Source organism: Cyrtonyx montezumae, unplaced genomic scaffold, assembly GCF_038088225.1.
Source record: "Cyrtonyx montezumae isolate F1298 unplaced genomic scaffold, pur_monq_1.0 scaffold_8, whole genome shotgun sequence".
Lineage (NCBI taxonomy): Eukaryota > Metazoa > Chordata > Aves > Galliformes > Odontophoridae > Cyrtonyx > Cyrtonyx montezumae.
Genome location: NW_027072089.1, coordinates 62,666,314 through 62,693,232, shown reverse-complemented (window position 1 = coordinate 62,693,232; position 26,919 = coordinate 62,666,314). Strand labels below are relative to the sequence as shown.

The 26,919-nt window shown below is 38.2% G+C and overlaps 1 protein-coding gene across 8 annotated transcripts in view; it reads left to right on the top strand.

Annotated features, from left to right (window-relative positions):
- Positions 1-26,599, top strand: part of FHOD3 (formin homology 2 domain containing 3) — a 356,118-nt gene extending 329,519 nt beyond the window's left edge. For 4 of the 8 annotated variants that reach the window (XM_065752844.1, XM_065752840.1, XM_065752839.1 and 1 more), the window contains 6 exons: positions 1,619-1,809; positions 3,110-3,302; positions 8,418-8,441; positions 10,700-10,871; positions 13,017-13,178; positions 25,302-26,599. In XM_065752844.1, coding sequence (XP_065608916.1) covers positions 1,619-1,809; positions 3,110-3,302; positions 8,418-8,441; positions 10,700-10,871; positions 13,017-13,178; positions 25,302-25,384 — 825 coding nt within the window. In that variant the 3' untranslated portion in view covers positions 25,385-26,599. Of the gene's footprint in view, positions 1-1,618; positions 1,810-3,109; positions 3,303-8,417; positions 8,442-10,699; positions 10,872-13,016; positions 13,179-13,938; positions 13,977-25,301 lie in introns of all 8 variants that reach the window. The other 4 variants (XM_065752847.1, XM_065752846.1, XM_065752845.1 and 1 more) reach the window with 2 other exon arrangements.
- Positions 26,600-26,919: the final 320 nt, after the last annotated feature.

The window sequence follows — 26,919 nt, the reverse complement described above, 5'->3', positions numbered from 1 at the left end:
CTGAATAGCAGAATGGATCAAAGGATGTTTTTATTTCCTTGCGATAAGGATAAAATCATCACTTTATAAATCGTGGCAAGAAAATATACAGTCAATACCAGGAGATTTTTAATCATAATGGATTTCTTATCCCTATACTTAGCATAGATCTCAACAGCGAGTGTTGCATGCAGATAAAAATTTCATTCTGTGTGATGTGATATTGGAACCAATATTAGGGACTGGGGGCTTAAAATAAAAAGAAGAAAACTTATCTCCATTAGGTATTTATCTCAGGTGAAAAGATTTTAATCCAGACTTTTCCAGAATTGGAATAGCTGGTTTCCAAAGCTGATGTCTTTTGCAGTCATGAGTAGCTTTTAGAACAGATAGGAAAATACACCCACATTTGAGCACAGTCACTTGCAGTTCACTCGGCAGTGAACTAGAAGCTGTCTTTACCTCTGATTTTCATTTATCATTAAGGAATTAACTGGAGTTCCGGATTGTGACACTGCACTGGTGTGTTTGTTATCTGATGGCTAAATCTGCGTTTTATAGCTTGAGTTCATCTGAACTGTGAAGTGGCATTTTAAAATACATTTTTCCTTTCTTAGAATTTAAGAATGTGTTGGGTAGTTTAACTTTTCTAATGTGTTGAGTTCGTACACTTATGTGCTGTGTCTGGGTAATTAAAGCACTTCATCCAGTTGTTAGCAACGCATCCTGAGTGACTTCTGTAGACTAGTGTGATCTGAACACCTTTTTTGGATGATGAGTAAAGGAGACCCTCTCTTTCACCTTCCACGGAATGTGTTGGCTTCTGTCCTGATGGCCGTTATTGTAGGATACAATAGTTTATTTTAACTGTGTTAGAGGACTTTCAAAGACATTATATAACCATGTTAGAAGCTAAAAAATTCACACTGTATATCAAGGGATGAAAGGTAGTGCTGAGATCATTGAATAACATTTACTTTGAATAACGCTTTAAAAAAATTCTAGTCTCTGAATTTTGTGATTCAAAGTCAGCACACAATTAGGGAATATATCCAAACTGGTTAAGTGTTGGCTGGATACTCCAGTGAGCAACAAGCATGGTATGAAAAGCTATGAGTAGTAGAGAAAAGGATTAAGAAAAAGAGAAAGTTTTGTGTTGCCTCAACAGAACTTACTGGGTCATGTAGTTGCTTGGTGTTGCCGTGAAGACTTCAGCAAGGAAAAAAGTACATCACAGAATTTCATTGTACTTTCTGCAGGTGCTAGGCCTCCAAGACCAACATTAAAAATATTTGTATATGATAATATTTATTTTACCATTTTACCATTTTTTTACCATACCAATATTTCATATGTAGACAAAGTACAGCCGAGAGAGAGATTGGACAGATCTCTGAGAAACCTGATATAGCTGTAGACATCCCTGTTCATTGCAGGGGAATTGAAACAGATAATCTTTAAGGGTCCCTTCCAACTCAAACAATTCTATGAGTCTATGATTTCATAATTATTTAGCAGTAATTAAAAATATAAAGAATTAATATTCTTTTATGTGAATTGAACTGTTCAGATGTTCAAATATATTACCAAAATGATTTTTGCTGAAGTGTTATATTTTCCATATTTTTTTCTTATTTAGGTTGACTTTGAACAACTCCAAGAAAACTTGTGTCAGATGGAAAGACGGTGTAAAGCATCTTGGGATCATCTCAAAGCTATAGCAAAGCATGAAATGAAACCAACTCTAAAGCAAAAAATGTCTGAGTTCCTCAAGGACTGTGCAGAAAGAATCATTATCCTGAAGATTGTTCATAGAAGAATAATTAACAGGTACAGAGTTAGGTTGGAGGCAGCACTATCTTGACAATACGTAACTTGCTAAAATAACAAAATATGACAAATATGATATTAATAAACCTTTAAACTGTATGTATATGGTGCATAAATACTCACTGACACCTCTTTAAAAAATATCCGCACACAAGAAAATTTCTGTATTTCTGATCACAAGAAGCAAAATCCAGGCAGTCATTTGTTTCCAAGGTGGTTACCAGGCCTTTGAACTCTCAAGTGCTAGCAAGTTTTTGACTAACTTCTATGTTTTCTGTCCTTCCCTGAGTACTTTGGTGGGAAATTGGCTTACTGTCTGGTTAACAGGAATATGTCATAGCACAGTACTGACATTCTGATGACAAGTATGTCATACTTGTAAGCTGAAAGGAGTCCTCCGCAATGAGTTATTCTTTGATCAGCACCACCCAATCTTACCTTTTTTCTCATGCCATATGTAAACAGAAACCCCACTTTTAGAAGAAGGGGTGGTTTCACCAATCTCCTATTGCATACACATTGTACAAATTGTACAAATAAGAAAAAATGCTGACTTTTTCACATTATATGTGCAATGAATACTACAGACTTCTCCAAAGATGTATTTGTGTAACTGTGTCTTTCTAGGGTAGGGAAAACTTTTGTCATTGGGGATACAGTTGCAGTTAAAGAGATTCACATGCATTTTTAAACAATGTGCTATTGTAAAACATGCAAAATAGAAGCAATAGTAAAAGTTGCAAATACTGTGAAAGTCCTGAATGCCATGGAGTCGGTAAAACTGTGAATTGATAGTACTCCAAAGTAAAGCATTTGGGAGATAATATAAATGTGGACATTTTTATGAAACAAATTATTTTCTTCTTGTGTTTGCTAGCCTGTAAATCTGCATTCTGCTTGTCTAGGCTTTCTCCAACATCATAACAGCGTCTTTGAAGTTGCCTAATACAAATAAATAGAATTGAAACTTAATAAATATTTTTTTCCGATAACTGAAATGAATTTGGCTGTTCACATGCCAAGTTAGTCATGTTAAGTACATAGAGTTCCATAAAAATCTTATCTCCTGCATCAGCCTGGGAAAATAAACTGCAATGAAGTTATCATAGACTACACTTTTATGTTTTTAATTATAAAGCATAACAGTGTTATGCAAAGAATTCATAAAAAATTTGTAGTGGAAATGAAATTATGGGAGCTAATAAATTAGTAAATTGATTCACTGAAATGTTGCTATTCTTCCTAGAAGCTCTAAATAATGATTTTTCCCCTTTGCATTTGTTAATTTGTTCTTTTTCAGATTTCATTCATTTTTGTTATTTATGGGCCATCCTCCCTATGCGATACGTGAAGTCAACATCAATAAGTTCTGCAAAATTATCAGTGAATTTGCTCTGGAATACCGCACCACCAGGGAACGAGTCCTGCAGCAAAAACAGAAACGAGCTAACCACAGGGAAAGAAACAAGACCAGAGGAAAAATGATCACAGATGTAAGTGGCAAAATACATCTCCCAAAGCAGCAATTTGTAAAACAGTCTTTCATTGAACACTGTATATGAGGTGTTGCTAACCTTTTATTATTATTATTGTTAGGGAGTAAATAATGGCTTCTGTCCTTGAGGACAGCCATGTTCTGCTTTCTACTAATTTATAGAATGAGAACAAAACCAGATAATGTGTCCAAAAAGTGCTTCTCTGTGTGTTGTTAAGTCAGTGCACGGAATTTCTAGAGGTCACCAGGAGCTACGTGTAAATAATCAACCAATAATAAAAAACTAAAAGACAAAAGAAAACTGGAAAATTACGCTGTAGATGAGGGCATCAGAAGATCACAAATGATGGACAACTGTAACCAATTAAGTGATCACAACTGAATTTTAGAAGGATTTTATTTCTTGTCTTTGAATATCCTCATATATAGTTTTTTATATTAGTATTATTATGGGTATATACTTATATGCCCGCTACAAAAATATTTCTTCTTACCTTTAAAGCACAGACTAGCTGATTTTATTATAACAGGGGGGTCTGAAAAACCTGACATTACATACACGGTAGATGTTACCCTGCAGGTTTGCTGAAAGTATTCTTGCATACCAATAAAATAAATTTTTGAGAAGAGTAGTTTTCTCAGCATGGTAAGCATTAAAAAAAACTTGATTTTATTTTTATCTCTTTGTTTTCAATTGGTGTAGTTTAACTCAATCCAAATAAACTTTTAAGAAGTGCCAGTTCTTAGTAAAAGTTTCCAACTTTCTCAAAATCCAAATCTGGAGTCTCAATTAGATGAGAGTGGCTCATTGCATATGAAGCTACCTCTGCCTTTGGCAGGAAAAGGCCTAAGCTGATTGCAATTTTATGAGTCCAGCAGCTTAGGTCAAAAAATGTGTATGTATTGAGGTTGATATAAATAAAGATTATTTTTAATCCTTTGACTCACAATAATTTGTAAATCTTTCCTGGCAATATCCTCTTTAAAACTGGATATCTGCCCCATCTACAAGGAATGTTAAACCTGTGTTATTATCTCCAAAGATTTTCCTGTTGGTCTAGCCTCAGGTTAAGGAAGGGATTTTAATTTTACATGAAGGGTATAATATAGTCACACAGACTTTCAAAACTACTACCAGGGAACTGAAATCATTTTCTTCACTTGCTTTCCAGTCTTTCTACAGTACTCTAGAGGAGATAAAAGATAGCTTTCACCAGAGAGATTGGTAAATTCCAATTTTCTTTTCCTCAGGTAGCTTCAATACTTTTCATTAATTTAAAGAGTAGTAAGATGTGATGGAGTTCCCGTTTTCCTAGAATATGTTTCTGTATTGCATGTCCAGGAGAATTGGCATGACTCAGAAGTCCTATTCCTGCAGAAAATGTGATAGAAAAAAGGAAATGTGACCACTGAAAGCCAGGTTCAGGAAGCAGAAGGAAGGTAGCCTTTAAAACAAGAAAAAGGATGAGGGTTGATAGCTGGTAAGTAAAGTGCAAGTTTGTTTACCAAAAATGTAAGAAAAGAGGCAGTTAGGCTTTATCCAGAACAAGTATTGTTTGGAGCTCAAGATTGTGTTGAGATTTGGCAATTAAATACCATCTTACAGGTGGTATTGCATCTAAATCTTCCATGTCCACAGAAAAGGAACATTTTTTTCCTATCACTATTTAATAATTACATAACTGTCATTTTAGCTTAAAAAAAGACCTCACTGTAGTGAAGAAACACCTTCTTTGGAATTCTCCTTACAGAAATGTTCTAAGGGAGTTTTTCAGGTAGCCATACGATTATTTCAGGACTTACTAAAACACTTCTTGTTTAGCCCAGTGGTATAGCCTCAATAACCTCAAATGCATTTGACTGTAATATCTAGTAAAACAGAATGACAGTTACACTACAGTTTCCTTTGACAACTTCAAAGTCAAATCTTCCTCAAAACAAATTTTTGAGTCAGAAGAATGGAAGACACTTGTGTGCAGAGTGATGAAAAAGAAGAGTCTTTTTATAGTATTGTGTTGGCTGTGCTTTGTAGCTCTTCCTGTTTTTTTACTGCTTTATATTTGCCTTGCTAAGGGAAAGTATATCAGTAATGCACTGACGGTGTGTTGAACTAGTAAGAAAGCACAGAGAAGAAATATTAGATCTTGACATTTGAAAGAAAAACTCTACATAGGAACTAATACTGATAAGAATAGGGATGTGGAATTTTAAATATTTATTTACCTCACTGTCCTTTGAAAAGTTCCTTAGAACTCAGCCATACAGTACATTGTTTTCAGGCAGAAGAAGGATTTTAGCAAAAAGAAAAGCAGTGAGCCAGAACCATTCCAGTCCTGAACAAGAAGGCACATCTCTTAGACCCTGGCCCCCTGCAGTCTTGGAAGGCAGAGGGATACTGGCACTTAGGAGTCTGCTGGCTCCACACATGGACAGCTTTCATCAGCTTCAGCAACTACTCACAGAGTATAGGGCTGAGAAACAGGCACAGTTTTCATCTTTATTTTAGCCTTTTACCACAGAGATCCTTACATGTTCTTCGGTAGCTGAAATGAACTAGGTACTGTCAGTTCAAATCTCAGTGAAAGGCAAGAGGGAGACAGAACAGGGAGAGGGGAAAAGAGAAGAACAGCAAGTTGTCATGTTTTCACAGGAAAACTACCTACTCTCTGTCTCTTATATCTGGCTTTAGCCAGTAATGGCAGTCACTAACTTCAGGCATGCTAAAAATAAAAAGAAAGCAAACGAGGGAAGAAATGTAATTAAAGATATGAGTCTGAGCTTTTAAATGATTTTTAATAATAGTAGGTAATATAAGCATCTGCCACGCAGATTTATGAAGTTCTGCTTTCCATGATACTTAAAAGTCTCGATTCCAAAATTGCAATGTAATAGAAATAATATTTTTCAATGGCAAATCCGCCACATACAAATGCTAGCCTAAAGGAGAAATGGGAGGGAGGAAGGAGAGAGGAAGGAAGGGAGAAGATATCCACAAATTGTCTTGTAGCATCCAGTAGTGGATGACAGAAGAATCGAGCAACCTTTTTTTCCTAAAATTCACACCTTGTAGCTATAGGGGGTATTTAGCCTAGGAATATTGTTCCTGTGTTTTTGGTAATATTACATCTGTCAAAATTGTCCCAATTTATTAACATTTCTCAGTGTATGTATAATAATGAAATAAAGATGGAAGGAAAGGCAGAATGCAGACAGATGAATGAGTGGATTCCTTTCCTGAAACAAAAGTTTAATTCATTTATTTTGCTACTTTGGTTTTTGTTATCAGTATTTACTGGGAACAAATGGCTCTCCAGACATGGAAACATGAGGGGGACCATGGACTTCTGAGCAGATTTGGATATCAAATATTGGTTGGAGATATGATAATGGGAATGGTAACACCCTGGAAACTAGCAATGAGAGGAGTGCATTGGCCTTAATTTAAGTCCTCTGCAAATAAACCCTTTTTAGCTAGACTAAATGGGAAGGAAAGACAGTAGCTGGGACTTTCCCTGTAAAAATCTGGCTTGAGATAATATAATTCATTTTGGTCTGGAGCACATTCTTTGTAATGAATGTATTTTGCTCTTGCACCCTTCCTTCAGTGCCTTTTGCATGTTTTTTAGCTTAGTTTACTCTCCTCCTGCATTATTAGGTAGGTTTACACATGGATTAGAATATAAGCATGTTCTTGCTTCCTGTTCTTCTCCTTTCTGTTTCTAATTCATGCCAAAAACTGAAGTGGCCTTCTTCAAATTGATTGCTTTACTGTATGACTCCTTACCCCCTACGAGGGAGTGGAAAAAACAAACGGATCCTTTCATAATGCATAGGGAACATACCTGCCAAGGTCCCTCTGCAAAATATCTGCTTGTCTAACTGTCAGTGCCACTATGTCCTAAGCAAAATAGGCATCGCACCCTTTGAATAAAACATACCCTTAAAAAGTAATGTTAATATGCTGCACAGCACTCTCACAGCTAATCTTCTTATGGAGATTGTACTGAAACTAAACTGAGGGCCAAAGTAAATCAGGCTTTCACTTTTAATGACGAGTGTTTCTGGAACAGAATGCATCAATCCCAGACAGAAATCATAGTTGAGATGAAGATAAGGTCAAAAATATGTATTAGTAACACAAAGGAGGGAAGAAAATTGGCGGAGTGCTTCTCATAAGGAAACAGAATAAAAACCACGGGTTAAAAAGGTGCATCAGATTTCTAGCTCTAAGTGAAAATTATGGAAACAAGCAGCCCAGATACTCGAGAAACTGTTTCACTTGTGGAACCGTGTAAGTAAGTGGGTTGTTTTACATCACAGTGAAGAAAAATATTTGCTAATTCCCTGTAAACTTCCAGATTCAAGAACACTCTGTGTACCATAATATTTTGACATGCCCATTACCTTTTATGTAGTGTAACTATCAGAACAGTTATACATGCCTGCTGTCACAGAGGGAGAAAGCCCTGAATGGCAAAGGATAATCACATCTCTGTAATTCCCAGGATCTGTTATCAGGCAGCTATCAAAGAACTTTAATTACATATTCAAAGACTACTCAGCACTTGATTTTAGTGCTCCATTTAGTTGGAACTTGAAGTAGGAAAAAAAGCAAAAGCAGTTTGAAAGGGATGTAAAGCAAGCACTGAAGTGTAGAGAAAAGGAATTGCCAAGAAACAGACCTCTGCACTGGGAGAAAGAAAGCAGGACCTCCTTGCTCTGGACAGAGCTGAAGAAAAAGAGAGTCCTTCCTAGTGCTCTGTTTCCTCAAGGTGAAAAATGGGCAAGCAACAGTATGACTTGAGGGAGAGAGAGAAATATGATGACTTAGGAATCATTTCAGTTCATAAATTCTCTAAGAAGAAACAGGAAATCTTAATGACAGTGACAGTCTGTTCTGTTTATAGTATGATTGTGTTGCATTAATTGGAAGACATTAGCCAGTCGATTGTCTAAGGAATGAATTCCTTATATGTTTTGTATTTTTATGGCCTCCTATAATTGTATAAACAGTACCATGGTTACCTCTTACTTTGTCGTGGTTTGACCATGCTGTCCTTCCTAAATCTTCCTGTTTGTCCTTCTCTGCCCTGTCCTTTGTCTCCGGTGGCAGACTGATGAAGAAGAGGATACTGAGGTATGGTTCTTTGAAAGAGCATGTCATTCCCATGTCCCCTGTGTGCTGTGACATCTAATTTCTAACTCAGATAGTATGGACTGGTCAACTCATCTGCTCAACTGGAACTATGAACCATGACATTTCTCTCATAGCTTTTTGGCTATTAATTCCTTCTAAAGATGATGTTAAAATGAATTGAGGTGTGAATAAAAAAATGAAGAACTATAAAATACTAGTCATTTTCATAATAAATGAGTTTCTTGCTTTGCAGATCATCTATTGTGCAGTGCAATTTTTGTTCAGCGTCAGGCTCTGAACATAAACAATGTGACTTAATGCTCAGTGTTTCAAAATATCACTTATTTTCTTAAGAGGCTGGAGCTTGGGCATCAATCCTCATCAGTATCTGAAAGTTTAGGAAGTTAAATTAAGCATCCTGGCAGTGTGGCTTCTCCCTGGTGATGGTTTATACTGTATATATTAGGCTGCAGAAAGAAAATGACAGAAATAGACTTTCTATGCCAGAGTTTAACTAACATGTGTGAATACTAATGGTTATCTGAAGTCATTATCTTTTTACTGTTCCTAAAGCAGTATTGATTAGATTTACAACCAATTGTATGTAAGAGAGTATTCTTTAATGCAAAAACTGCATGTACTTTCATAGAAGTTTTCCTGTTTTTTTTGCCTATTAATTGCACACGATATTCTAGCACTTGCACATCTTCCACGTCAAAATATCCCAAGCTAGTACTTTAAAAACAAAACAAACTTCTCAGTATTAAAAATAAATATCACACTGCTATATTTAGCTTAGTGCCTTGTAGGGATTATTGTTTTGCTACTCAGCATGCTGTCCTACCCCGAATAGTCATTATGTTAGAATAGAATGATCCTGTCGGTGGTTTCCAGATGAAATATTTTCAGTTTGGAGTCTAACAGCCCAGGGGACTCGATGAAAGCTCTGAAAGCAGGGCTGAGCCTTTTCTTCCAGTTTATTGTTCTCTGAAGGAAAGGCTCTGAGGTCTGCATTGCTGTAGCTGACTGGCTTGATACCGTCAAGTTAATAAGTAATGTTGTTTAGTATGCAGAGGAGGAACAGAATGCAGCACACCTTCCTTTTTATCTGTGCTTGATCTATAGGAATAAGATTAAAAGGAAAGAGAAAACATATTTCAGTTTCTGAAAACTGATAGGACTGAAAACTGCAAGGAGTATTATTATCTATCTATTGAGGTCTGTTTGCTGATGAGAGCCTGTCTTTTCTGTGGCTAGGACTGTACTTCAGATGTATTGTGCTGCTTCTGTAGATGAGAGTAACTGAGTGATTACCACTGTTGCAGCCTTTCTCAGGCAGAAAATGGAGGAGGGGAGCAGCTTAGTGCTTCTGCTTCCAGTGCACAGTGATGCAAGCCCCTGCTCTTCTCTGAAAGCCTCCATTCCTGCTGTGGTTCACCTGGCTGCATTTCTGAAGGGCTGCTTTCAGTTGTGTGCAGCTAATCCAGTTGCTGTTGTTAACATTGTTGTGGTGACATGGAAGTCACGGGTGGGCTGGGCAAGCAGAGGGCAGATTCCAAAATCTCTCTAAGGTTTTGTTTGTTCTCCTAACTGCTGACAGCAATTTTTGTGTTTTGGCCATGAAATAATTTGGCTGGATGTTTGGGGACTGGGGATTTTTTCAGCATTGCTGGCAATGTATTTTAAGCTTACTGTACATATCAGTGTTTTTGAGCAATGTGAGAGTTCTCTGTGTATCAGTGCAGAGAGGCAGACCAGTGACCTCTGTGTTCCCAGCTCTCTGCCAGTCCTGCCTTGATACTGAAAGTTCATAGTAAGGGACAAAACCACATTGGGGGACTATAGGAAAGAAGGGGACAGACTCTTTAGCAGGGTGTGTTGTGGTAAGACAAGAGGAAGTGGTTTCAAACTAAAAGAGGGGAGATTTAGATAGCGTGTAAGGGAGAAATTTTCTATGATAAGGATGGCTGAGGCACTGGACACAGTTTGCCCAGAGATGTGGTGGATGCCCTGTGCTTGTCGACTCAAGATTAGGCTGGTGGAGACTGTGAGCACCTTGATCTAGTTGTAGGTGTTCATTGCTGGGGGGGTGGACTGGATGACCTTTAAAGGGTCCCTTCCAACTCAAACCATTCATGATTCTATTGCTCTACAAGGGCAAAAATGTAGGCTTCCCCTCTTACAACTCATCACCTGGATGCTGACCTGTTGTCTGCACTCTTTTTGATTAAAACAACAGTTTATCTTTCCTTCCACAGTCCGGCAAGTTCTCCAGCACCTCACCCTCATCCCCAGTCCAGCCCCAGGGCCTACAATACGCCGAGGATGCCGCAGAGCATGAGAACATGAAGGCTGTGCTGAAGACCTCCTCTGCTGGTGGGGAGAGCACCACGGCACTGGGGGTTCGCACTCGCAGCCGAGCCAGCCGGGGTAAGTGCTGTGGGCTTCTTGTCAGCCATCTTCCTAAATGGCACTGCAGCTGCAGGCCTAAGCATTCATAAAAAGATAGCAGAAAGAGTCAGAAAGAGAGGTGAAAACCCCAATGGTATTTGCACACTGGAGGTGGTGATTTGGAGCACGACAATGCAGTCGGTGTAGTGCTGGAGGAACACAAACCAGCACGCTTCTCTCCCTGGTCAGCCTGACTGCTTATTCACACTCCAGTTTCTATGCCTGTTTTCATTGTGCAACCAAAACGGGATATAAATGGTTTTGGTTTTGAACAGAAGCAAGAGAAAGTAGCAGTTCAAATTGAAGATTTGAAGGGCTGTGCAGGATTTTATGAATGATAGGAGAGAAAAAAGGAGCAAGAAAAAGACAATAGATCTTTGATAAGCTGCAGAGCTACTGGATTAAGTGGGGCCTAGGGACTGTCCTGCACCTCCTTGCTGCCCCAGCAGATACCTCCTTTTCTGAGGTCCACAGTGCTCTGCTGTTTCTAATGTAAGCATGGGTGACTTCTGAAAGCTAACACAGAGAAAATGAAAACCTGACCTAATCTTTTGTTTCCAGCACCTGATACTCTGACAGAAGAGTTCATTGATACAACCATTCTTGGCAATAAGATACTTTTGCTTTTTGTCCAAGACATTATTCACTGGTATACCTCTTCAGAAGAGAAGCCACTAAACTACTTCCTCATCGTTAAATCATTTTGCAGAGACTGAAATCAGCAGTTTATTTTCTTTTGTCTCCGCCTTATGCCCTCTTATATAAATGCTACCTGGGAGAAAGTCTTGAAGTAAAAGGGAATGCACCAACATTTAAGTTCATAGTTTTCTGTTTTCATATTTCATTTCTGTCATATCTAGATATCTTACCTTTTCTTGATTCTTTTTGTTGCCACTAGTACCATGTCTGAGCATTCACCATTATGTGTGTGCATTTAGTTTATTCAGATTTTAAAACATGATTCTGTTTAATTTGGAGATTTCAGTGCTCCAGTTTCAGAAGCAAGCAAACCAGCAAAAGTAAAAAGATTAAATAATTCAAGCATCTCTGTACAACAGAGCAGCTGAAGTAATCCATTGACTGCTAATGAGCAGTGTGTCCTGATAATGATAGTCAGCTTGCGTTCCTCTGAAGAATAGCAGAGGCAGAGGAAGGGTGAGCCAGACAGAAGCTTGTCAGGAGCACTATCATAGTGTAAATGCTCTTGATGAGAGCCAGGAGAAAAGTAGCAGAGCAAAGTGCTAATCAAAGCTGTTGTTTATTAACATCAGAGATGTGCTATGGAGTAGTCTCGACAGTGACTTTTAGCTGTTTGCAGTTCTAACACGCCCACTCTTTTGCAAAGCTTGCTGTCAGTGTTCTCACTACGTACTACCCTTCAAATTATTAAAAAAAAAATGCACATGGAACAGTAGTCTGTTGTGAAGGAACCAAAAGATGCATCTAACACAGAGCCGTGGAGTAAGGAGTGCCAGATCCTTGGCTTCAAAGACATGTCTTTCTATTTGTGGCTTTAACCAAAATTGCTTATTTAGCTTTTCAGCTTGCCAATGACTCTTACTTTTCTGTTCATAACAGAGGATGTGCAGTTGTGCCAGAACGCATATCTATTGAGGACGTGGATTGTTTCTTGTGAAAGGAACAACTAGACATGTCAAACTCCTTTTTTCCCTTTCCTGTGTTCTATGATACAGATGCTCTGAAAGAGATCGTTCCCCTCTTTTTGTAAAAAGGACCTGTCCTGGTGATTTTAATCAGTTTTGTACATGTGTCCTGTCTTCTAGTGTCTTTGTAATTGGAGCAGAGACAAACATGACCACACAACACTCCAGCAATTCTCAGCTCTTAAACAGTCTGTAGCAGACATTTGCCAATTGTATGGTCATGAACAAGACTCTGAGACTAAAAGGAGTCGAAAGTTGTAATAGCATTTGAGCTCTCCGTTCTCTGCTGATACAGCAGAGAGTCTAGGGTATTATTTAAAAATACTCTCCGTTAGGCAGATCCTTTGGCCAGTTTGAAGTAGCAGCTTCAATTCTCCAGAAAGTCAATTGCAAAACCAAAGTGACACAAGAGGCTCTTGTCGCCTTTTCTTCCCTCAGTTTATTTGCTGGACTTTTCCAGGCCGTATCAGTTCGTGGAATGCTGGCAATGATGATTCACCTAACGCAACAGATGATGCAGCAGATGAGATCATGGATCGCATTGTAAAGTCAGCCACACAAGTGCCAAGCCAGCGAGCGGTGCCTAGAGAGAGAAAGCGATCGCGAGCAAATAGGAAGTCATGTGAGTAAATAACTGTTAAACTTCTCAGAAAAAGCCAACGTGCAAACATTTATTTATCTTGGTGTTTGAACTTGCCTTCTACTATGCAGTCATGCAGTGGTAGTACCTTGGTTGTTGGCACATATACCTCCTGCTGTTTCAGCTATGTTGTACTCGGTGGGTGATTATCTAGAGAACTTCTGATGTCTGTAGCAAAAAGAGAAGAATGTTTTATGGTGCTTTAGGGCTTTTCTGATGACAGTACCTATTCAAAACTAAAGAAGTTATATCAGGACTTCAAACTGAGACTTGTTTAAATGCCGTAAGGTACTGTGAAGTGGCATAAAGATTAATAGGTCTATCTGTAAGCTGAATTTATTCATAAGCAAGATGTAATTTGAGATATTTCATCTTTTAAAAAATCTTTCATATTGTATACCATCCTTCTGCTGCCCTAAAATCAAACTATCTACTGCTGTTAGATTGCAAAGTTCTTGTAGAGAAGCCCCTGGGAAGAAAAGGTCACACATTTATAAGACGGTCTAATGTTGTAGAGTGTCCACAGGGCAGAGCTATGGCATGTGAGTTTGAACAATTTGATTTCGTGCTTTATAAAATAGAATGTTTAAGAGGCGATGATCTCTCGAGTTTTTTTTCCTTATGTGCAGGGACTACTGCAATTACTGTGAGATGGATAAGTACCCAAAGGATATAAGAATTTGGTGTTAAATGTCATTCACCAAATGTGGCTTTTTGACTACCTTTCCATCCATCTTTTTAGCATTTCTGGGAAGTTAGGACAAAGAGAAGTCAACAACAGTGAGTGAAAAATCACACAGAATTTCTTTTTATTTTTGGAGTTGCTCTAACAAAGTTGTTGATCAAAGCCATTTTATATAAGCAGTAGTTGATTGCTGTAAACTAGCATGTGCTGAAAGCATATTCACTTTCACCAACATGCTAAGAAAAGAACTTCTGCATGTGGCAAGAGTAAATGCAGTGTGAACACTGGAAAGATGAGACAGACTTTCAGCTAAGAAAATGAGCTGACACTGGATTATCTGCCTTACCCTTTGTCATGCGCTATGCCGTACCTCCTTGTGGCATCACCTTCTGCTGCTACCCACTTCCCCACACGACTATGGTCTTCTGCACGTGCTGACTGCTCTAGTTGGCTTGTGCATATGAAATAAACCTCCTGTATGTCTACCTATCTCTGTGTTTTTTCCTATGCTAAGTTATTTCATCTGTTAGCAACCCTATCCTTGTACACACACACCAAAAAGTCTAATTTCTACTTTTTACTAGGTATTTTTCTCAAGGATGCGCTTGCTGAAAAAAAGAAAAAAGATAATGATAATAAAATAATATCTATTTTTCCATGGAACTGGCTTTTATGCTTATTCAGTAACAGGGATTAAGCTTTCGCTAAATGTTAAGGCAGCAACTGATTTCCACAGTAATTAATCATTATAGACTCCAGCTCTCTTGCTTGTTTGTTCTTCAAGATCTGGATGAGGCTTTAAAATGGTTTAAAGACAGTTTCACAACAAACATGATCAGCAGTTTAACATCTCTTTTCATAACTGAACTATTTCACTGTGATAGATGGCTAGTGTACCTGAATAACTAAAAATTGGGTAGCTTAACCCTAAAATACATTCAACTGGACTGATAACATGACAGCTCCAGAAAAAGAGCAGAGATCAGCCATTGCCAATGCAAAATGTGAGTTAAGCAGAAAATCTCCCTAGTAGAAATATAACACAAGTCTTGTATTTACGAAAGTAAATTTTAGGCGCACTTTCATTATTTAGATTAGCAGATGCTATGGTATTTGTTATTGGCTGAGCAAAGAGACTCAAATTTCTGTTCAGTTTGATTCACCAGGTTCAATCTTCAAGTTCAAACATATATCATTTTGCTGTGAGATTAATATTTAGTCCCATCAGGGTGAACCTCAGTTGAAAGAAATGTTTTTTTGCTGTGCATTATATACCATGTGTCTAATTGTTTTTGGTACATAACTGAAAGTCTTTTGAGGTTCACTTAAAATTCAGCTGTTTTAGTGAAACTGAGATGAATTCTATGTCTTTAGCAAAATGAGAAGCCCAGAAGATTTATGTGCACTGCATATGTTTGCTGTGGTTTGGGTAAAAAGTTCAGATGGGCAAGGGTTGTTTTTGCTATAGACAAAGACATAAAAATATGAAGTAAAAAGCAAGTGATAGTCAAGTCATAGTCAACTAGGAGGAAACAGAAATAGGAATGTGAAAATGATTAAGGTAAATTCAGAAAATAATTGCAATGAGAAATATTTACTATTTTGATAACGTGAATTTAACAATTTTATCTTTTGTAATTGTTGAGCATTGTGAGTGTGTCTGCTGTGCAGAAAGTTTAGTTAAATCTTAATGATGTGAAAAAACTTAGAAGCTCAACATGATCAGCAGAACCCCAAACTGGGAGAAGGAATAAGGCAGTGAGTAATCCAAAGACAGATGGAAATTGAAAGTTGAAGATATGAAGGGTCACTGATAAGTCCAGATATAACTGAATCTGACTGAGAACCAGTAGGAAGGGATTTGTTCAGCAGGAGCTGAAATGAACTAATGAAAGCTAATGTACATGGTAAATACATGATGTCTGAGTTCCTGTGGTGATCTGCAGAGAGAGAATTTATTCTGTTCTGGACCTCTACACAGTGAAGGTTTTTAAAGATAAAATCTGACATTTAGAAATACAGTAACCAACTGGAAGTCATTGCCTCATGATGGGTGTTCGGTGACCTGCCTACCATACTAGAGTGGTGTTATGTATGCAAAAACAGCATTACAGTTGTATTATTTCATTAGAAGCTTCAACAGAGAGCCACGGGAGTGAATGAGCCACAGAAGTTGAAATGCTCTTTCACCCCTGGAGGTGGTCACAAAGGCAGCTTCAAGGCAAGCTGCCATGGGAAGATTCTTTTGTTTTTTTGCTCTGATGTGTCAACAACAGACTCCATCCTCTAGAGATATCAGTTTGGTGTGTTTTAAAAGCATGAAATAAAAATTGTTTCCATTCTAGACGGCTGAGGGCAGCTTTCTGTGAGTCTGCTTTGGAAGCGGGGGTTGGATTTGATGATCTCTAGAGGTCCCTTCCAACCCCTACAATTCTGTGACTCTGTGATAACAGTAGGGAGCTGTTCAACTCAGCAAAGAAATAAAAAATAATCTAATAAGGATTGTCTGGATCTTTTGTACGGTACAGATGACCTTCACTCATGATGCTATAATGAACAATGTTTGCAAAGGAAAATTGGAATAAAGAAATTTTAAGAATCATTCTCTTTGATAGTTCAAATTCCAATGAATATAATTGGTAAAGTTAATTTTAGCAATGTACAAAATATTATAACAGACATGGAACTGGGGGGCCGAAAATGAAACACTCTATGTGAGATACCACTGATATTTCAAAAAGCAACTGTCAAGAATGGAACTTATTTGTATAATACAGATGGAGCTGAATTGGAGGAAAGATAAGTAAATTAATAAAGATGAGTGCAAGGTGTATAGGCACAGTTTGCTGTGTAGATGACAAGCAGTGAGAAACAAAGTGTATGAAGAAGACTAGAGCTGTTCCTAAATGGAATTTCATGAGCAGCCTGTGCGAATTGTTGCTCTCTGGGGGAGAAAAAAAACAAAGTTGTTCTAGCCATGTCAGCTTTGAGATAACGGAAGACAGTTAAAGACAACATGTATCATCCATTAAAGACTTGACTTAAGAGAACTGGGAAAAAAAAAACACCTGTGCTGGACAAATAGGAAGTTGATACTGTTTTCCTTCTTGTCCTGGTGTTTATTTACTATCCATTTATCTATTTATTTAATATCTATCTCCTAACATAAAATCATTCTCTCAGAATTTGCTTGTTGTAGAGTAGCCTGTATATCTTTGTGTTTGTCCCAGTCAACTGAATAGATCTGTCTGAGGAGTATGATGTAATTCCCATGACTCAGTGTCACAAAGATCATACTCCATTTTTTTCAGAGTAAATCAGCATTCAAAAGGTTTTCAAACTAATTTTGGCATATGCAGCATGATACTTGGCAGTGTTGAGCCAGATAGGGTGGATTTCTGACCTCTGTGAATGACTATGGCAGAGCACTGAAAAAGGACAAAGTTCCACGGACTCATTGCCTTGCCCAAATGCTAAGCCTCAGGTTATCATAACCAGACCATCCAATGTGCCATTTCCTTAAGGCAACTAGGCTAAAACACAAGCCTGTATATTCTTCCTTTATGAAGTAATTATTAGTATCTGCAGTCTTCATACATGAAAATATATTTCCTGTCTCCCTGAAGTCAAGGCAGATGACAAAGAGTGAGAATCCCATCGTATTCTTTCCAACAAATAATTTCAGGTGGCTGCTCCAAGGAGATCAGTCTATAAAGATGACTATACAGCATTACATCCATCTGGATATTCATCTCACCCTAAATTGTCATAACATAGGATCCAGGTGTGACTAATATCTGATGGTAAGCAGCAAATATTCTAGTGGTCATTACACTGTATTCTGCTGGAGGCTCATTTTTCCCCCATGTTGCTTTTATCTTGGAATATCTGTGTGTGTCTGCACTCTGGTTTCTCTTAGATTTTATTAAAACTGAAAATCTGCTTAGATTTGTGTTGGAGAAATTAGTTTGGAGCAGATAATTGAATCAGAATTTAATCCAATATTTGAATGAAAATGTCTTGATATAAATTATTTGTGATGTTTAGAAAAGAGACAGGAATCATATGATGGCTTGGGTTGAAAGGGACCCCAAGGATCATCAGGTTCCAACCCCCCTGCCACACACAGGACCACCAACCTCCAGATCTGGTACTAGACCAGGTTGTACAGGGCCCATCTAATCTGGTCTTGAACACCTCTGTGACGTCTTATTCTTTTATTAGATGTTGGAATCATATGTTAGCCCAAAAATATACCTGCTAACTGACCTCTGGGATGTGGATACATCTCATAAGGATTTCATCATTTGTTTGCGTAATGACTTGTGGAGAGTAAAACATTCTTACAGTCTTTTAGGTGAAATGGATCTGAGATGTGACTCAAGTAATCTGTCAGGCTCATACAAAGGGACTGTGGAGGAGATAGGAATTGAATCATGATTATCTGAATCCTAGACAAATAAGCTCAGGGCTGATGGATTAAGTTTAACTACAGAACATCCCAGGTCAGGTATTTCTGCTAAATTCCACCTTCAGTAAAAGTGAAATGGGAGTAAGCATGCAGTCATCATGTGCCAAAATAAGGGAAAGAACTCTGCCAAAGGACCAGACTTGGAAACAAGTTTTAGACAAGTTTTAATAATGCATTCAGTGCTGCTTTGGAATAGACATGTTTATAAGCAAACAAAATAATTAGTGGGAGTCTATTTGAATCCAGAAATATGTAACATTTGTTTGGAAATCATGGGGTGCTTCAGTTAACTTTTTTCTACTTTTTTTTTTCTCTCATTATTTTTTATTTTCATGTCACTTCACTTACTCTTTCTGGCTATGAAAAGATACAGAAGTGCCAAAATACCAGGAGGGAGACTGTTCTTCTGGTATTTATGATCGGACTAAAAGCGGGAGTTAATGGAAATTATGCTTAAAAAATAAAAATAAAAATAAAAAAACAGAAACTTTACAAGAAGAAGGTCTATATAAAACACTGTAAGGGAGAGCACCTTTACTTAGATTTAGCAATGAATTATTTAGGATTTGAGTAACAGGATCCTATCAGAGATCAGAGATGTAGAGTAATCCATGTAGTGATGCACATTTTTCAACAATTCCTTGTATTCAGAAAAATTAAATGTTTCACAGATCGTATTTAAGTATCAAGGCTTTGCGTCCTCAGTATTGAGCCTTCAGAAGGTCAATACCCAGTTAATAAAAATCTAATTATTGAATGAAAGCAGAGTGGGAGATAAAACTCTTAAAACTCTGGCAGCTGGAAGGTTATCTCCATGAGATACCAAGATAGCTAGTGTCTTTTGGATGCCTTTTAAGTAGTACATTCTTTCATCCTTAGAATGGCAAGATTTTCGTAAGAATGACAAAACTATGTGAATGGCCTAGAGTAAAATAATAACAGTAATTAAAAAAACAATAGTAGTAATTAATTAATGGGCTTACAGCTGACCACAGGAAATGGTAGCAATGGATATACTCATCAGGGTGCGGCCTCTGTAGTTCTTTGCCTCACCAGTGCCAGAGGCCAACATAGACAGCTGTAGGGGAAAAAAATGGACAGGTAGGATAATTCTGTACAGTTTCAAGGATAAGGAGGTAGAAGTTTGCCTTACAAGTCTCCTTACAAAAGAAGAGCAGTAACAGACATGGTGTCTCATGCAGTTGTCTGGAAGACCACTGTGATACCATAGCTGCCAAAGAGAGCCCTCTGCTGCCACGAAGAAGTGTAGCACAAGGATCTCTGTGAGCAGGAATTTGACTGCACTTGAATGCAAGTGTCAGATGCATTTGGAGGGAAGTCTTTGTTAGGAGATGAAAAACAATGCTTCACACAAAGCTACTATGCATTTATCTAGCCTGGGACAGAAAGTGTATGTTTATATTATATACATATATGGCTATGGCTTTCTCTAGATAGAGCAATGCCATCTGATAAGCACCTGATCTGATGGGCCCATGGAGCTGACTCCCTCTCTTGCTGTGCTTTTCAGTATGGATTCCTGATGGAGATAATTGATTTGAGTTCCTCAGAACCCATGTATTCAAACATGGTCACACTTCCCTGCCATATCATTCCTGAGCTCTGTGTTAATAAACTGGAGCTATCGCATTAGTGAAAATCTGTTACTTAATCATATATCACTTTAAGTCATTTTAAAATTTGAAATGGAATTTAAAGGCTGCATGTCCAGAACATTTGTGTTAGACGTCTTGCTTTCTGTATCTTATTTCCTGCCTTTTTTGTCCTGTGCATTGTTAATGTATGGTCTTCATATAGTGCTTACTTTCAGACTCACTTGTTACTGAGCTCTATACTTCACCTATTAATAGTGGAATCACTTCTGATTGATGAATTTAAGTGGGAGAAATTATGAGGGAGGTGGCAGCAGGATTGCTTTTAATTTAGTTCACAGAGCTCCTAAAAATCAGGTTGCTTTATTTTGTCATGGGAAGTTCCCAAGAAAGGAATTATATCCTTCTTTTCTCTTTGTTTTTAGGACTATATAAATGATTATCTGTGAAGTAAGCTGGAAATCCAGCTATTTCAGCTTTTACGGTTTCAACTCCATGTCAGTATTACTTTAAAAACAGTATCTTCATGGTGTTTAAAGCAATATTACTTTTTGTTCCTTAAAACATAAGCCACCCAGAGAGGAAGAAGTTAGAGTATGTCACTTCATCTGTCAACATTGCCAGACTCATCTTTATGTCACAGATAGCATCTGTTATGCCAGGTGGTGGCTGCACTACATTTTCTTGTTAGGAGAGACCTGTACCATCTATAGTAGAAGCAGAACTGCAGGGCAGTCATACATTGTCTCCTGGAGCACTCAGTGCAGATCACCTGAGCGAAGACCACGTATCAGTTAGCTTTACTTCTTCAGAGAAATGCCTGCAAAAATCCAAAAACACACCTACACATCACTGTAAGAAAATCTCTACACATCATTCTTTTACTACTTTTTACACATTTAGACCTACTCATATTATGCAGTGATTTATGGGTAACTAAGCTTAAGTATATCTTATATAGACAGTGATATAATAATACGCAAATGTAGAAAAAGATTAAAAGGAAAGAACATGATCAAGAGTGTCCAGACTGAGCTTTTGTGTTGCAAATTGCCATTTGCAAACTCACTGGAGTAAAGTCCATGACAATATGTTGAATATTTGAAAAAACAGACTAGGTGTGCAGGCTGCATTTTCAAAGGGTAGCAGAAAATATTTAGGATACATGAAATGATATGGTGGAGCTAGTCTGTATTGCCTCTTATAATCTGCTTTTTTGCTGTTCTTCCTGTGTAATTTGCAGACACCTGGAATTTTCTTTCTGCCAAATGAGTAGCAGCTGCATTACATTTGCATCTGGACCCAAAGTTCTGTGGCTGCCACACATTTTATAATAAGAGGGACACTAACTGCAACTTCTCAAGGAGGAAAATGGTCCTATCTATGGAAAGAATATTCTGCATTTCAAATGACCAAGCCATACAAGTGTTATATACACATTTCAGAATCCATTGCAAATGTTAAGAGTGAATGACACCAGGCAGATTTTCTTGACTGTAGCATCTTAAAAAATAAGCAATCAAACAACAACAACAAAGTAGGAGGGGAAATCAGGAGCACCATTTGCCCTTTAAAGAGCTGTCAGACCTTCAATAATAGCGTCTGACAAAACTACACTTTGGAAATCACATTTTTTTAAACACTCCATGTTCTGTGGGGGCCCTATGTCTGTGCAAATTATGACCCAATGGGCATAGTGAAATTCATCAAGTTCCTCATAAGCACACTGCATTCTGCCAAGATATAAAATAAAGTTCTAGATATCCTGATTAGCAAAGAATACCATACCCTCTGACCCCATAAAAACAACATTTGGTTTCTTGGTTATGGAATCTCAGCAGGCCTTGATTGTGACAGGAGTAGAAGTTATTTTCTCTCTCTGTTATGTTTCTTCAGCAAACATTTTAAAAATTGCTTGAAGAACCTAAAAGGTCATTTGAAAGTCTTATTTTTATTGTCACTGCCTCCAAAATGCATTCCATAACTCAGTTTAATGTGATCAGCAGCAGGCCAAGAGTTTTACAAGCCAAGATATTATGTCTAGTCCAGTCAGAGACACGATAGAGTTCAGTGCAGAGGGGAGAGTGAAGATCTAGTTTGAGAAATGTAATTTTGCAATGCCTATAAAACATGGAAGGAAAATATCTCTCCCCATACAATTCCAATGACTGAACGTGTCCATGACCTCTCCCAGTGTGAAGGAGCCTTACCAAATGCATTATGAGGAGAAAGAAAAAAGTCTAAGGACATCTGTTTAACAACATGTCACAAGGTTCACCCGCCTCCCTGAGTGGTCCCTGGCTCCTGTAGATAACTCAGCTGCCTTCTGGCTTCCTTGCCCACAAGCCTTCACAGTCCATCAGCCAGTGCAGAGAACAGTGAGAAGCTCTCCTGTGCTACTGCTGGTGCTGGATTGTTTGATGAGGATAAGTACTGTGAATAATTTGCACATACTGCATATAATTTTCATACAAAGATACCAATACCCTTTATCACACCACTTGCGTCTCCCTAAGAGCAAAGTCCTGCAAACTGCAAGTGGATTCATCTGTGTCTGGTTGGCTGAAAGCAAGAATTCAGTCATTTGAGTCTGGATTGTGATTCTGACAGCTGTTATCCTTCAGGTTGCCTGCTGATGGTGGACAACTTGAGTCTTGCAAATAGTCACAGTACTTTGCAGCACTTGGCCCCACACGCTTAGTTTATACAAGTGAGCAGCTGACTGTGTTTATGGGAACCATTCTGTCACTGGCAAGTTTCTTCACCTCCTTGCTTTCTGTTAACCATTTTCTTGACAGTCTCGTTAGGACTGCCAAACTCTTGCATTGTTTGGAGCTGTTTCCTCAGGACTACTGCCCTTAAAAGCTCAGGTCACAGAGATGTCTTAAATCCAAGTTATCTTTCTCTGTATTACAAGAGAGACCTGGATAAGTAAGAACAATCAACTGAGGGATACAAAGAGATTGTTTTGTTTAATTACAGCTACACGTGTCTCAGCAATTCACTGAATGCTGTCATTCCTATTTGCATAGCAGCAGCAGAAAAAGGATAAACCAGGAGTCAGCCTCTGCTGTGTGAGGTGTGTGGCAAACCCACAACTGAGCATTGGCCCGTGTCACATGCTGCCTTGCAGGATTTTTTTAGTCATCCAAGGGTTATATTGGTTATATATCCAAGGGTTTTCAGTCAAAGGCATAATATGTTAAATGGATCTGCATGTGGTGATTCAGAGAAGTCTTGTTTATTTGAAGAAGAAAGCATTGTTTCTGTCCTTGCTTCTTTTTCATGAAGATGTTTTCTACTGTGGAATTTTAGCTCCCAATTTCAGCTTTTGAAAGAAACCTCATGAAAGTTTTTTCTAAGAGACATATATGATATTGTAGATCCATTGTGTTTTTTCTAATGAGGTTGTAATTCTGTAAGATGGGCTCAGCTGGTACCTGAAAAGCTCTTCTTTAAATCAATGTATGTTAATCTCTGTTAACACCACTGCAGTGTTGATGGCTAAGCTAGCTGTGGTGCCTTCTTTGCTCATGTACTATAGACTGCCCAGAAAAAACTGATCTTAGCAGGTTGCTAAGCCAGGTGAGCAGCTCAGGATAATTTTTACTTGTAATGAGAGAAAAATTTCTGCTGCAACTTTCTTGCATTTTTCTTTTGTTACTGTTGTATTTAATTTTATTCAGAAATGTGCATTGTAGGACTCACTGAGTCCATAGAGTCCTAAGATCTTATGCTCAAATCTGGAATTGAACATTTTGTATCAGATATTCAAATATCTGATCTGAGAAACATAGAACAGTGCCAATGATGAGGACTGATGCAAAACTCTGTGCTGGGTGTTCTGAATCTTGGAGACCGGAGCGTTTTCAAAGTGTTATGCTCTTCTGATAGCACTTGTTTAGTTTTAATTCACTTTGACTCTATGAGTTGTATTTAACCCCATGCTGTTTTAACCTAAGCATTGTTAAACTTGGAAGATAGTGCTGATCCCTATTGTAGGAAAAAGTGGCTGTCAAGAATGGCTTCCTGTGGTGATCGTTAGTCATTTTTCAAACACTGCAGGAGATAGGATTTAATCTTGAAAAGGAATTTTAAAGCAACGGTTTGGTAATGATGGAACAGTTACACATTTGGTACTCACAGCTCACTTAACTCAGTAACTGATGGAAATAGTTTGACTGTTACACATAGGTAATATTCGTCCTACCTGCATGGTGTCAGATGTTCGCATATGCCATCTTTTGCCCTTCTGTATCTCCTTGTTTTCAATACTGATCCATTCACTCCTCTGACTCCCACCAGACTGTTGAACGTGACCACCCAGTTTCAGTTACATGGAGTCAATATCTTTGGAAGTTACGTGTCTTAATTACACTAGACAATCGCAATGCAAGAAGTTCTTAACCACCACCTGTAATTCTTTTCTCTAGCTCTTCCTCTAGAATTAATTATTTTGATACCCTGAATATATTTTGTTCAACAAAGTTATTGTTTATGCTTTGCATGCAGCTTAAACTTTTAAATGTATATTTTCTACTTAAGGATATCAGTTTTGGAGTGAACACCTCGTTTCCATCTTGAAACCTGAAAGTTTTTACTGAAAACCATGTGTATTTACCTGAAAATCATGGCAATTAGGAAACCAAGGAAAACACCATGTGCAGTCACATAGTCACTTAGATTCCTGAGTAAATATGTGAATTATAAGTTTTGTGTTACAGCTACAGTTCAGAACACTTTGTAGAAAAGCAGGAAATGAAAAATGCACCAAGATTTATCATGCAAATTTATATAAAATTATGAACACTTCTAATGACAGTCAGATAGGGGCTTCAGTGAGCAAAAATGACAGAAGAAGAGGGAATGTTTATGATCATATTATTTGTGATGATTTGAACTGACTGTAAAATTATTATAAATCTTTTAACTTTGAGGAGTTTATTTTTATACTTTGGAAGGGTCGCAAAGGATTTAATAGTGATAAATTCAATTGAGCCCTATAAAGATCCAAAAGCTATTTTAAAAATTCTTTATGAGCTAATGGGGCACACAGTACTTCCGTGGACTGAGAATCCACTCATAAAATTTTGGAGAAAAATTAAAAAAACTTACAATGCCGTGATATTTATCCTGAGAATTTTTTGTTGGCTAAATGACAATGACAGATGGCTTTTCTCTGACTTTTTGGAGTTGCATAGCAACTCTTGATTTGATTCAGTATACAAGTTAAGTGTTTTTCAGCTGAAATTCTCCTGTAATTATCACTTTTAATTGCATTTTCTTTTTTTGTTTGCTTTTTATTTTCCCTCCTTTTGGAATTCATGGCCATGCAGTGAGAAGGACACTAAAGAGCGGACTGACACCAGAAGAAGCCAAAGCGTTGGGCCTCATCAGCACCTCTGAGATGCAGGTTTGACGTCCCAGAGGTGGCGGCAAGAAGAGCTGTCATCCGAAAAAAATGGGCTGACAACCCTTCAGTGTGGCATTGTCATACCAGCCTCGTCTGCTGCTCCCAACATCCCGTCTTCTGTTAGTTCAATTTTAATAAGCAACTCAAAGTGGAAATCCACAGACAGGGCTGGAGAAGGATGTGCCGCGGCTCAGCACAACATCCTGACAGTAGCTAGGGAAGCACATGAGTGCTTGTAGGTGAAAGCATGTGGCTGCTTCTCTCATGGTGTGTTGATGTGGATAGGAGAAGGCCTTCTCTGAGTTATCTGTCATTATGTGAGCTGTGTTTGCATTGGCTTTCCTTGTGCCCTGTTTCAGTCGTTGTAAATGTATGGCATTTTGTCAATGCAATGAACAGTCCTTAAAGAAGCAAAATAACTCCTGTTACAGCAACCCTGATTTTCCTGAAGCTGATTCTTTGAGCAAAGATGCACAGTCTGTGCAACCCTGTGGTTTGTTTTATTTTGCCACCAAAGAATGTAAAAATGTATGTGTACCTTTGTATATGTACAGAATGATTGTGTGGATATATGTGCGTGTACCTATACACAGTCATGGTGTGAAGTCATGCTCCTGCTGCACCATGGCTGTCACTCTGGGGCCTTACCCCTCCACCAGGGCAGGAGGAAAAGAATGTGTTTTTGTAGAAACTCAGTGTTATTCAATGAGATTCATCCTGTGGGGTAGGAAATGGCCTGCAATACAGTCAGAGAGTGTAGAATCCTGAATTCATGTGTATTAATACATGTTCGTACTGTACATAGCACCGTGGACACAGAGGAGGTGTCACAGAATACTTCCCTCTTGATGAGCTTTGTCTATCCTGTCCATCTGTACAGTTTCAAAGAAATCTATGCCTACAGTTTATTTACACACTCAGTAAATGCATTCAGATAGTAACATCAGGAAGTTTTGTCTACTTGCCTGTGCCCTTCATGCTGCTTTTCTCTGCTACAAAAGATAATGTGGTGGTTTTATTTCAGAGTAATTGATCTGAACATGAAATGGCCCTGCTAAAAGCCTGCTGTGGTTTTGCTGTCCTTTACTCGGTTTTTTGGGGGTTTTTTTTGTGGCTATTCTTGATGCAAGTGGAGATGGTACCACAGTGAACACTCCAGTATGCTTGCCCTTATCTCACTGTGTGATAACAGGCTTTTTCTTTAACTGTCCTCTGCTTGTGTATTCAAAGAAGTCAGCTCATCTGCCTTTAAGTGGAGGACAGACACATCAGTGCAAATGAATTGGACGCAGTCACCCTAGACTGTGCTGAAGCACTGGGAAGAAAACTGCAGCTAACAGTAACATAAAAGGGAACTTTTTAAGCCAAAGTATGTAAATGACCGTCCTCAAGGATGCACAAGATTATCTTTCCAATGCCTTAGGCTCTTAGTATTAAGGGAATGTGTGCCTAGCAGTAGCAGTTGAGGCTTCCTTCAAACCAGATGACTGTGGAACAGCAGTTTAGTCATGGTAGCAGGAACTAATGCTGATTGCAAAACA